Source organism: Theobroma cacao, chromosome 4 (genome assembly GCF_000208745.1).
Source record: "Theobroma cacao cultivar B97-61/B2 chromosome 4, Criollo_cocoa_genome_V2, whole genome shotgun sequence".
Lineage (NCBI taxonomy): Eukaryota > Viridiplantae > Streptophyta > Magnoliopsida > Malvales > Malvaceae > Theobroma > Theobroma cacao.
Window position 1 is genome coordinate 31,343,473 of NC_030853.1, and position 11,919 is coordinate 31,355,391.

General features: G+C 35.4%; 1 protein-coding gene across 1 annotated transcript; it reads left to right on the plus strand.

Moving 5' to 3' along the window:
• Positions 3,411 to 6,916, plus strand: LOC18603681 (probable prefoldin subunit 3). Its single transcript, XM_007035778.2, has 6 exons — positions 3,411 to 3,731; positions 3,988 to 4,045; positions 5,329 to 5,400; positions 5,845 to 5,964; positions 6,047 to 6,148; positions 6,450 to 6,916. Exons 1-6 carry the CDS (start codon positions 3,583 to 3,585, stop codon positions 6,528 to 6,530), a joined length of 582 nt encoding a protein of 193 aa, XP_007035840.1. The 5' UTR covers positions 3,411 to 3,582; the 3' UTR covers positions 6,531 to 6,916.

An 11,919-nucleotide genomic window follows, 5' to 3' on the forward strand; every position in this document is an offset into this window, starting at 1 on the left:
AATCTATCCCAATTATATAATATATTCTCAGCTAATGACCTACAAATTAACAGCTTGCTTGCTTGCTGGGAATCTAAATATTTTGTTCCTCAGTATTTTAACCATAAAAATCTTTTGGATCTTAACTGGCTTTTACCAATATAATTTTTGTATTATTTTTTATATTTTAATATAATACTTTGATTTAAAAAATTTATAAAAACTCAAAATCTAAACCATCTTCAATTCTTCGTCATCAAATTTAGCTAATGAATCTGTAAAAATATCTCATAATCTTCAACTTGTCGCTGTCGTTTCGCATTCAAGAAATAGCTAATTTCGAATCCGAAACACTTCTTTTAAAATGCAGCTGATGAGCCAGAAATGTATACATATGCCTTTGAAAAATTGAAAAACAAAGAAAGATTAGGTAAAAGGAATGCCTAAATGGGGACCAATTGTGTCCTTAGACAAATACCAGATTGGGGTCACGCACTTTTTTGCCCCCACCCCCCCTCCAAAGACAAGGATTGAAGCATATTTCTTATAATCAATACATGGAACACTGCATTAATAATATTACAAGGAAACTGTTGTACACTTTTTATGTGCAATGAACCAGCCGTGTTACTGTCCCTTTGAAAGAAGTCGTGTCGTTTTCTTTTCAAAGAGAGGTGGAAGGAGAGGGAGGGAGGGAGGGGGGGGGCGCTTCTTCTATTTGCCTTGCTGTCTAGAGAAAGAAAAAAGGGGGACCAAATCACAATAAATTAAAATATAAAAGGGAAATAAAATGAAAATTCCATTTTCTAGTCTATGTATTTGTCTTTCTAATTAAGAGCCAACATATCAAAGGCACAGACAAGTAGGGAACAAAGAAATCTGTGCTAAATTTGTGTTGTGGGTAAGAAATTTAGCTTCTGGGTCAAGGGTTTTTTTTTTTTAATAATTATTACATTTGATTCTTTTAATTAAAGAAAAAGAATGAGGGGATTCGATTTGGACCACAATGGCCATGTGTATGCATAGTTGCTTACATTATAATTATAGAAAAAAATAATTAAAGAAAGGTGCAATTAAAAAATTAAATATGTAATTCTAATTATTAGCTTGAAGAATCTAGAATAGGCTTAGTGGGTGGCATGTGGCAATTTAGTCATAAAGAGCTTAATTAGATACTTTATATTAAATAAACGCCGCCCTTTCCTTTTTGTTTTAAATTTCTTTTTCCTAAATTTGTAATTTAAAAAGAATCATCCGTTTACAAGTTTCGAAAGGGCACAAAAATAGAATATTTTTTATGTGTATGTATGAATAGAATATAAATGTACATAATCGATCAAATGGTATCTCACAATAAAAAATTAAAAATGAATAAACATGTGTATTTATAACGAGTTCAATGCTGTTTAAAAGCAAAAATAGAAGGATTATCCCAATTGGTGACAGAAATCCAACTGCCAATAATGATACAATTTTGGTGATTTCCTCTTGGAAAATGCCCAAAGAATAGGATGAGTAAAGGTAATCAGCATATATCTCTTCGATCATCTTGACATGACTATATGAAGTTATTTTCCCTCTTTCTGAGCGATAGGAGATTGCAAAACTTGAGACTAAACAGCAAGTAGCCGTTTCTTGGGGAAGGTAGGGGGATGTAGAATCATGAAATTTTACTCTTACCAACTACATGAAAAGTGGCCAAAGATAAACTGAAAACGCCTACTTCAGGCTATCAAAATTTTCCCTTCCCATGTGAGCCTAAAAATGTTACCATATGCAACTAGGCTGAAAACTAGGATTAGATGGCTAACCTCCTTGTAGCTATAGGTTTCATAGCAGTCTTTCAATGGACCAAAAAAGGGTTACATCCCAGCATCTTTCCTAAGTGGGTTTGATTAGGCAAATCTTATTTCTATTGTCCCCACCTACTAAATATGGATGTATTTTGGGAGATTTTTTCTCCATATTTTGCTATTACTTTAGGTTCCAACGCCCTTGGCTGGGATGGGATTCCCTTGCGGAAGCTATTCCTGGCTTCTGCCATTGCCTGCAATTATCTCCAAGCAAATGGTAATATTTTGGCTAGTAGCTTTGGAAGCAACTTCAATCATAATCTAGCTAAGGGTTCCTAGACTTCTTTCCAACATCCTGTGATTAGTAATTTTGTACTGCCATAACCCAGAAAAAGTTTTTGTTCATAGGATATATTAACTTTTGAGTGGGTGGAGAGAGTCAATATCAAGCATCACAAGACAGAGTTGCCATGGTAGCAGTGGTCATATGTCAAAGCAACTTGTTGGGTGAACTAGTTGCATATGAACACCTTGTCTTAGTGGCCATCCAAGAGCCTGCCTTTGATGGATTTGATACAAAAGAAAGAAAGAAAAAAAAAGGCATGCATGATTGATAATTTGATGGTCCTAATAGCATCTATTGGAGTGGAAAACACTTCCCATAAATCACGCACCCTGTCCCTATAACTTCTTCATGTTTTTCCTTACTTCAATGCATGCTTGGATTGAATCCTTTATGATTATCATGATCAAGATGAACATAGTTATAAGCAAATCCTTCTAACCGAAAGATAATTTTAGCAATTTTCAACAACATTATGATCGACCGAAATGCAAACCTGGTAGCCTAACCCAAGGTAACCTAGATAGTTGGTCTAAGTTTTGAATCGAAGTTTCATGCAAGAGTCAAGGGTAAGAAGGGAGGAATTATTAGGGGAAAAGTAAAAAGAAAAAGAGAAAAATGATTGTATATTTTGGTGACAATGATTAAGTTGACAAAATTAAATCCAAAATTTAGCCACCTAAACAATGTCAAATGATGCAATTATATTCATAATGTTAGTTAATTAAGAAGATTTAGGCACCCAATAATCCATGCGTCTGGCTAGCTGTCGTCAATTTATTTGTGAATTTATGAAAATCATAACCCTCAATTCAATATATTTCTATTTTTTTTCCTTCTTCTAAAATAAGATTTAGAATCTTATGTACGTAAATAAATTTTGATAATATAAATATCAACATTTAAGGGTTATTAGAAGAAAGATTTTTTTTTAACTAGAAATGAGGGCAAAATTCTCATAGTTTAGTATATTATATATTAGGTTCAATTTTTTTTTCTTGATCTTGAGATTTTAGTATTATTTTGCATGATGATATTTTTTTATTACATTTATATTAAAATTGATCATTAGTTATATCGAAAGATGATGATAAAGGAAAATTAATGATGGGCTGTGGACCTACCTTCTTGGGCCCAAATTCTAATATTTTAACAAATGGGCCTCGACTCTTTCAAGGTCCAAAAATAAAAGAGAAGGGTCGGATGGCTTGGGCTCCAAAAAATGGAGCCCATCTTCAAGTTTGATTGGGCCTGAAAATGGTCGTAGTTACCCTCGAAACGACGTCACGGGAGTTGCATAGTCCGACGAATCTCACTTTGACATTTTTTGGTGTTCCAAGGTCCGCCCCACACCCTACCCCCACCCTCCCCTTCACGGCCACTCGCAAGCTTTCTTCGAAGGCAAAGACTCACTCTCTGGCGCAAACTTTCCTCCGATTTCAGCTCTCAAATCGAAAAGCATAGAATATGGCGGCAGAATCTTCGTCTTCATCATCGTCAGAAGTAAAGACGGAGAGGAGAGGAATTCCGGGAGCTCAATTCGTTGAAGATGTAGAGACTTATCTCTCTCAAGCAGGCCTTGATGTCAACTCTGCCCTCGCTTTTCTCCAAGAAAGGTCCCTTTCTTTTCCTCTCTTATTTTTTCTCAATTCGCTGAGCTTCCTAGACTTCGAGAATCGTCCTCCTTTTAGTCCACCGCCTGCTATTTGGCTGGTGTTTACTCTCGGTTTGCTGGAGGCTTGATTTTTTTCGTTAAAGTTCAATTTTTTATCCAATTTCGTTAAATTATGAAGTTGGGTTGCTTTTATCTCTGAAGATTAGTTGGGATTGAACGATTTTAGACTTATTTGGTTTAAGTTAATGAATTTGCAGGCTTCAGCAGTATAAGTTGGTTGAGATGAAACTTCTTGCTCAGCAACGAGATCTCCAGGTATCATGTTGGGATCTTTTTCTTTTACTGACTAGTATCTATATTTTATTGTATTATTTATTATTTCGATCCGCTATACTTAGTTTTACTTACCAAAATGGGGATTTCAGTTCCATTTCTACGCATTTGGTTGTGCTCATTGTGTGGGCAAAAGTTTTGTGTGAGGCTAGAGTTTTTGCTATTTTTATACTAGTTTGTTAATTGTTATTATGGTAATGTTTTTATGAAAAAAAAAATTGAAAAATCAAGGAGAGGTTTTATGGTCAGTGTTAAAATTTCAAATTTGGTAAAACAGTTGTCGTTGAGCATAGATGTGTCGAGGGAAAATTGCTGTTGATTTATTTGATTATTAAATGGTCTTAATCCTTGATGTTAGAGATATTCCAGTAAGATGGTTCTCACTTGTAAAGTCCATATATGGGGTCCATGGTAATGTGCTTTGAATTTGATTACTTGCCAAAATGCTCGTTAGTCATTAGTTCATAGCAAGAAAAAGGAAGCCAGACTAAATCATAATTACACCCTTATGTTGATACATGATATTCATCTTGTAATGCCCTTTTGTAAAAGCTGGATGGAATTGCAAGGAACTCGGCATGTTAACCTGTTAGAATTGGCCTTGCTAGTTCAAGCTTTTTGTACAGGCTTACACCGGAGAAAATATATCCAACTATTATTTCTAGATACTGAATGCAATCAAGCTTATGCCGGGGATTTCTTTCGGAACAACTTGATGTGTCACATCTAAGGCTGCATAAAGGTACATCTATGTATGGGGGAAAAAGGGAGTAATAGGAAACTACATAAAGCTAATAATAAATTTTTGTTTTCCACAGCTGTGGAACATCGATGTTGGTGTGGTGAGCAAATATGGTCCATTAATTATCTTAATTATTTGACAAGAAAGAAAATTACGAAAGAATTAATTGTATTGACTCTTTTATTATTTTCTCATGTTTGCTTTTCCATGTTTGTGGCTGTTTATCAACATAGCTGTGTGTTTGTGTTTCATTTTTTAAATGTTGAAAAGACAAGAGGATAATTTAACATGCAGGGGCTCAAAAAACTTTTTGGGGATACTGTCTTGAGACCCAGATTTTATGGTGTTTTTTAAATTACATGCTAATTTATGTTGGGTTAATCTATGTTCATTCCCTGCCAAAAATTTAACCAGGCTAGACATTCTCATTCATGCTTAATTTATATTGCATATATGTATATTGCTTCTCTTATGACGTGTTGTAAGAGTCTTGAATAATGCGCTTTTCTATTGTGGTCATCAGGCAAAAATACCTGATATTGAGAAATGTTTGGATGTGGTTGCCACTTTACAAGCTAAGAAGGGTACTGGTGAGGTTCGTCTTTCTATGATATCTTGACTTTTAATATCGTGGTTCTTTTTTTTATAGAAGTTTTTGATTCTTCATTTTCCTATGATATACTTGGATAAGGTTTCCATATGAGATTTGCAATGTGAAGGACTATTCTGTCTTTCTGAGCTTCTGCATTGATAGAGTAGGAAACTCTCGGTGGTCTAAATGTGGTAATCTTGTGATCTGCTACATATAGGCCCATGTTGAATGAAATGCTCAAGGTTCAGGCATTATTTTTTATTTTGGAATTTGGGAATCTAATCGTTTAAGACATTCTTATGGTACTGGATTAGGTGTGAAATGCTCAGATCCTATAAATGCATGCTTGTTGTATAGACAAGCTTGAAGCCAAGAATTTAGGATTCTTTATCTTTTAAATATCTACTATATGCTAATGATTTATAATATTACTTTTGGCGTATATAGGCTCTTATTGCTGATTTTGAAGTCTCTGAAGGCATATATTCTCGGGCTCGCATTGAGGATAATGATTCAGTTTGTTTATGGCTGGGAGCAAATGTCATGTTGGAATATTCATGCGAAGAGGTCCAATAGTTGCAATTTGGATGATTACTGTTCCTGTGCATTAACAGAACAAGACTAAGTTATTCTGTTACTTTGTGTGCAGGCCACTACTCTACTGAAAAAGAATTTGGACAATGCTAAAGCAAGTTTAGAAGTTCTTATAGCTGATTTGCAGTTCTTGAGGGATCAGGTGACAATAACGCAGGTACTATTGTTGTTCCATAATATTACTTTCTTTCTTTACCTAGTGGGTTCCTAGTAGTGATTAATGAAACCCAGCTTCTGCATCCGGTATTGGTTGGTATAATTAGAACATTCATGGGATGTGTGCAACGTGGTTCAACCCAAGAGGTGCGGAACTATAAATTCTATTCGATGAAATGGATGGAAGAAAATAGAAGTAGCTCATCTGCCTTAATCATGCTTAATACCTGCTTGGTATGTGTACTATTTATCTTCAACATGTGTTGGCTTTCGTTCTTGATTATTTTAGTACAATTGCTCAGGTAACTATTGCCCGTGTCTATAACTGGGATGTTCATCAACGAAGAATTCGTCAAGCTATGGCCACAGCTAAAGATTCATGAAACTGAAAATATCATTCCTTGATATAGATGTGGAGAGTATGCTTCTATTCTCCCATTTCGTTAGTTTTGGTAAATGGGTTGTCTGGTGTATTTCCAGTGAATCAAAATTCCGTTTTCATGGTCGCCCCATATCTTCACTTTCCGTTCCTAGGTTCTGGTTCAATGAAGTGAAAAACACATGCTCATGATGCTAAGAGCAGTTTTGATACATGATAGTAGTAGAACTCTTGTGCATCAGATGCAACAGCTGTCTTCACTATGATTGTTAGTTTGTCAGGAGCGTTTTGTTGTCTGTAACTCCATGGCATCCATCTATATTTTTTCAGTTTAATTTATGCACTAGTACTTGAAATTTGTACGCTTTTTGAATCCACCTATTACAGCAAGCTTTTGGGTTCAAATTTGAAAGTTGAGATGATGATTTAATGTGAAAGAAATTGTCGGCAAAACTTGACCAAGATGAGATGACAAGTTGTTCAGATTACTGGGTCTTTTAAGCTGAGCCTTAAATGATGTCAGCAACACCTTATCCTGCCAGAAAAGGTGTTGTTTCTGGGGAATGCTTTCAATTATGTTGTTATTATTATTGCTACTTGGGTCACAGATATGACATTGGTTTTAGGCCTAATCTGTGATCAAGTCAGCCGATGAAAATCATTCGATTTTTGAAGCCTAATATTTGCTGGTCCCTTAGGAAGGACACTCTTCTCTTTTTATTGTCCTGTGTGTCAGGCTTGGTTTTTCGTTTCCTTTTTTCTATTGCTTGACATGAAGTTGAACCATGAATTCGGCTGGCAGACTGCTGCTTTCAATCGGCCCAGGTTTTCTCATGCGGACCCAAGCCTGTCGGTGGCATTTATAGTCAAAAGCATGGTTAAATTAGAAGAGTTTTTATCATAGGGGTGTGTCATGTTCTTTCATAAGAACAAAGTCTCATATTTGTCTTATTTTACCGTTGGATCAAGGGGTTGAGAAGCTTTCATCTTTCCATCTGCTGATTCATAAAAGCTAATGTTTGCTCTCAAGGATGCAAAAAGGTTCATATATTTTTGCAGGCCAGCAATAGATTCATAGTCTTGGGGCACTCCATTTCCACAAGTTGGCTCATCGGCCCACAAATTGTACATCTGTCTTTACGTCCTGGTCTTCAAATCTTGGCTTGATATTGACAAAATAACACAATCCTGAAATGGGAAACTCTCATATGTATCATCCAAATCTTTTTCGTGTCATCTTTAAGAAAAACAAAAACACCCCAAAACAAGGGAGAAAGTCTGTGCAATCTTCCTGACATACGATCGATGTAACAGGACATTGAAACTATTGTTTCTCATGGCGCATCCATCATCCGGTGGCCCCCTGGGCCAGGCAGCTGTTCCTATCAACCACAATTTCTTAAAAATCCTTCTCCCAAGGTTGGACCCCGTAAAAAAAAGCTTGAATCTGATCATGGCAGTCAAGATGGAAAACGTCCACTGCACCAAACCAGCAAAAGGGTCTGGTTTCACGCTCGGTTGACCCTTGAAACCGGGCCCATAAAGTATTAAAGGCTGGTACCAGATTGCCATTCCTAAGCCCCAACAGCTACCGGCATGTGGCTTGACACTTTCATATTAGTCACTTGATCCGGCACCGGTTTTTAACTCCCCACCCTTTTGTTTCCTCTCCTGACATTCCATTTCTTGAGTAGTTTATACCTGAAAACTTTACATGCCCTGTAATATAAAAATCAACAGGATTAGATTATGAATTTGCATGGATCTTCTTTCTGTAAGACCTGTGATCTATAAACATCCTCATTTGACTTCCTGTCTTCAAAGATTAGATCTTTTTCTACAACTTGTGGAAACAGTAAACGCTTGATTGATGATCATTGATCAGAGATATATATATATATATATATATATATATATAACAAATATATTCTATCCTGAATCAGGTCCCTCTGAGCTGTATTGACTTAGAATTTCTTCTAGTGGAAAGATGCTTGAAACACCTGTTCCATGTTTTAAACTTGTTTTCTCGGATAAACTATACTCAATGGGAGAAAAGAAAGAGGAGCAGCATCTCCTTCTTTCACACTGCAAAGTCGAGTATTATCCACTTTTGTTTTAATCTCTGTAAAAGTTAAAACCGCTAAATATTTAAAGACGGAAAGGATACGTAGAATATTACATATCCTACATATATAACCCTAAGCTGACAAAGACTTACGTAGGAAGGAAAACATACACCTCGAACACATACGAAGATAACTCAAACAAAGAGAGAAAGGAATATGAGGGAAGGGCGGAAAAAAAAAAGAAAAAGAAAGGGAGAATAGCAAAGAGACGTGCACGCAAAGCGAGGGTGATTTGTCCTGAGTGGCCCTTGCTGTAATTAAAGTGGTTTTGTCTGGTTGTGTTAGACAGACGCGTTTTAACGTTGCCAATTTTTATAGTCGGGGGGACACTGTTGACTTTGACTCCCCATGTGCTTCTCCGCCTTTTATTTTTGCAAAAAAGGCAACATATTTTTCAAACCCAAAAAACCTGACGCTGCTAACTTCTCCTTGCCGCAATCCCCGCAATGCGGTTTCCCATTCCACTCCCTCTGCTTCTAGAAATCGTTCGGGGTCAACGGATTTCTCCTTCATTTGCAATGCTTGTCATGTTTTTTTTCTTTGTCATGAATTAATTAGACACACCGACCGGCTCTTCTTCTATTAATACCGAATGACGAAAAGATCCCTTGCTTCTGTTAATTTATTGGCGATGAAATTTGTCTCTTTGATCTCTATACTTAAGACCTTTGATGTAATTCGAGATGTCCAACGATTTGATGGGGAAGTTGCCTTGAAATTCCATTAAACAAGTGGTTTCATTGCACTTGCTTGGCTCGGTGTTTCTTGGACAAAACTCCATCAGTGAAAGAAGTGGACGAGCTTCTCTGCTTTTGCCTTCAAAGCTAGCAGTTAGTATGATACCTTTCAATATTAATGAAGCATATCCATATTAGGTGACTCTTTGTACAAGAAGTTAAGGGAAACCCCAAGTCCACTTTTAACTCTCTTTTGTTAGTTTGAGAAAACAACCATTGCCATGTACTAATCTTGAAAAGAGGGAGAGCAAAAATATTCCAAAGCATATCAATTGTTTGACTTGGTCTAAACTTTGGTGGATGTCTATTTCAAGTTGTTGGGTTGACTCTATATCAAAAACTAGTCTTTCAAGAGAAAGATAGGAAGAGGCCAACTAAGTAATAATTATGTGGACTTGGTTATTAGGTTGTGAAACCACGAAACACGATACCATAGATCACAGATGATACAGAAGTTGGACACGAAAACTGATCATGATGCATCAAAAGCAGCATCAAAACTAATAACTATACGAATAATTTTATATATACAACAATTTCATTGAATAGTTAATTGTGTAAGTGAAAGAGAAATCATGCGAGGATCCTGCTTAGGAAATAAAATAAACGAGGGAAGGAATAAGTGGTTAATGTTCTCTAGAATCTAGCTTTGTTTTCATAATATACGTAATCAACAAGGAAGAAAGTTTCCTCTTGCAATCACAACCGCCATTAGTGGATATGATGTCAACACTAATCTAGAACCAGAATCATAACTTGTGACATGCCATGAAGAAAATATTGTAAGCCAAGAATAATTTTTTTAATTAATTAATTAAAACACAATGAACCCAAAACTTGGGTTGATTGTTCACATAACATAATCTTTTAAAAACTAATAATAATAATAATCAAAGAAGTAGTTGCTTTCACAAATTAATTAATAGGAAGATTGTTTAAATATGTCTATTTTTCTCCTCTATGAATTTTTTAGCTATTAATTTATTAGATTTGTTAATCTTTCAGGCTAATCAAGGAGAATCTTAAAACTGTGAGATAAACAAAGGGAGAGCCAAATATAATATGAAATTGGGGTTTTGCTAAAATAATCAAAACTTTGGTCTATCACAATAGTTAATTTTGCTTTCACATTGTAAGGCATAAAAGACTGGGGAAAAAACTGTTTGACAAAACTAGTTGGTTGATGTTACCAGAATCATTTGATCAAATGAATTCCATTTGCTGAGTTAAGGAAGTCAATCAAAGCCTTGTTGTCTTGATCTCTTCAAAAGCTTTTCTTATTATAAAAAGCTTCAAACACAAGGTCGGTTATTGATTAAGCATGACAAATAGTTTTAAAAAACAATGGTTATGGCTTCTTTCTTAAACTATTGTTGCAGCTATACCTTCCCAAAATTCTCTTACACCCAAAAAATATAACTATCCAAGACAGTTTAATTAGTTGGAAAAGCATGAATTGGGGCAGTTGAGCTCCAAACTATACATTGATCCTCTCTAGGGAGAGCAACTTTGCAACAAGAAAAACCTAATATATAGAGAGAGAGAGAGAGAGAGAGAGTTTATATTCGATGTACTGTTAAAGATAAAATAAACTTATGTACATATATGCTGAGTCCTTTTGCTTTGTTAAAATTATAATTAGATATAAAATGAAAAGGAATGGTAAGGCCAACTACAGACTTTCCAGAAATAAACTTTGCAGTCAAAATTCTGCAATTATACAAATCTGGAAGTAGAAATGACTTGTATCAGATGTCTATCTGTGCGTTCTCATTCTTATTGAAGCAAGAAAAAGATCCTTTTGAACCCAATGCTTACGGTTACCAAGCATTAAAGTCGTTCAATTCACCTTTTCTTTTAAAGTTACTTTGTACGTAGAAAAGAGAAGAAAAGACTAAAATAAGTGGAATTTGATTCCCTTCTTAAAGAATAGTGATAATGATGGCAAAATCTAGTGCACTGCCTGGGGGGTTTGACAGATTCAAATTAAATCCTTATCATGGCCCATGAGCACACCAATCATCGAGCTATGATTTTTCTTGAATGATTGATTGTATATAGTTTGGATAAAAACTCTTATTAAACCCACCTTTTTTTGAAAAAAAAAAGCAAAGAGATTTTTATTTGGATTAGGAGATTAGAGTTACTATTCCAAAATCAAGATTAAGAAAAAATTAAAGTAAGACTCATTGCATTGTAACTTTATAGAAAAGTGAAAAAGGTTTTATATACATGTTATATGTGCAGAATTCTTTTGATATAGATCAAACTCGGGATCCGTAACACTAAATATTTTGATTTAATCAAGCCATTTACAAATGAATTTGTCTCTTTAAATATGTGATACATAGGGTTTGTAGGAGATGATAAAAGGCTACAATCATGGGGTTATGGACACTCCCACCGCCACCCCCAACCCCATCTGGTCCAACCCCTACGCCACCATTACCGCTAAACCCTAAACCCCTAAAAACCAAGGGGAACAAAATGTACTATGCATATATATATATATATATATATATATATAGTA

Bases quoted from the DNA above. Each gene is read 5' to 3' on its own strand.
- LOC18603681 (XM_007035778.2), top strand. From the start codon at position 3,583: ATGGCGGCAGAATCTTCGTCTTCATCATCGTCAGAAGTAAAGACGGAG. The intron at 3,732-3,987 runs GTCCCTTTCTTT...ATGAATTTGCAG, and splicing joins CTCGCTTTTCTCCAAGAAAG to GCTTCAGCAGTATAAGTTGG. The intron at 4,046-5,328 runs GTATCATGTTGG...TGTGGTCATCAG, and splicing joins CTCAGCAACGAGATCTCCAG to GCAAAAATACCTGATATTGA.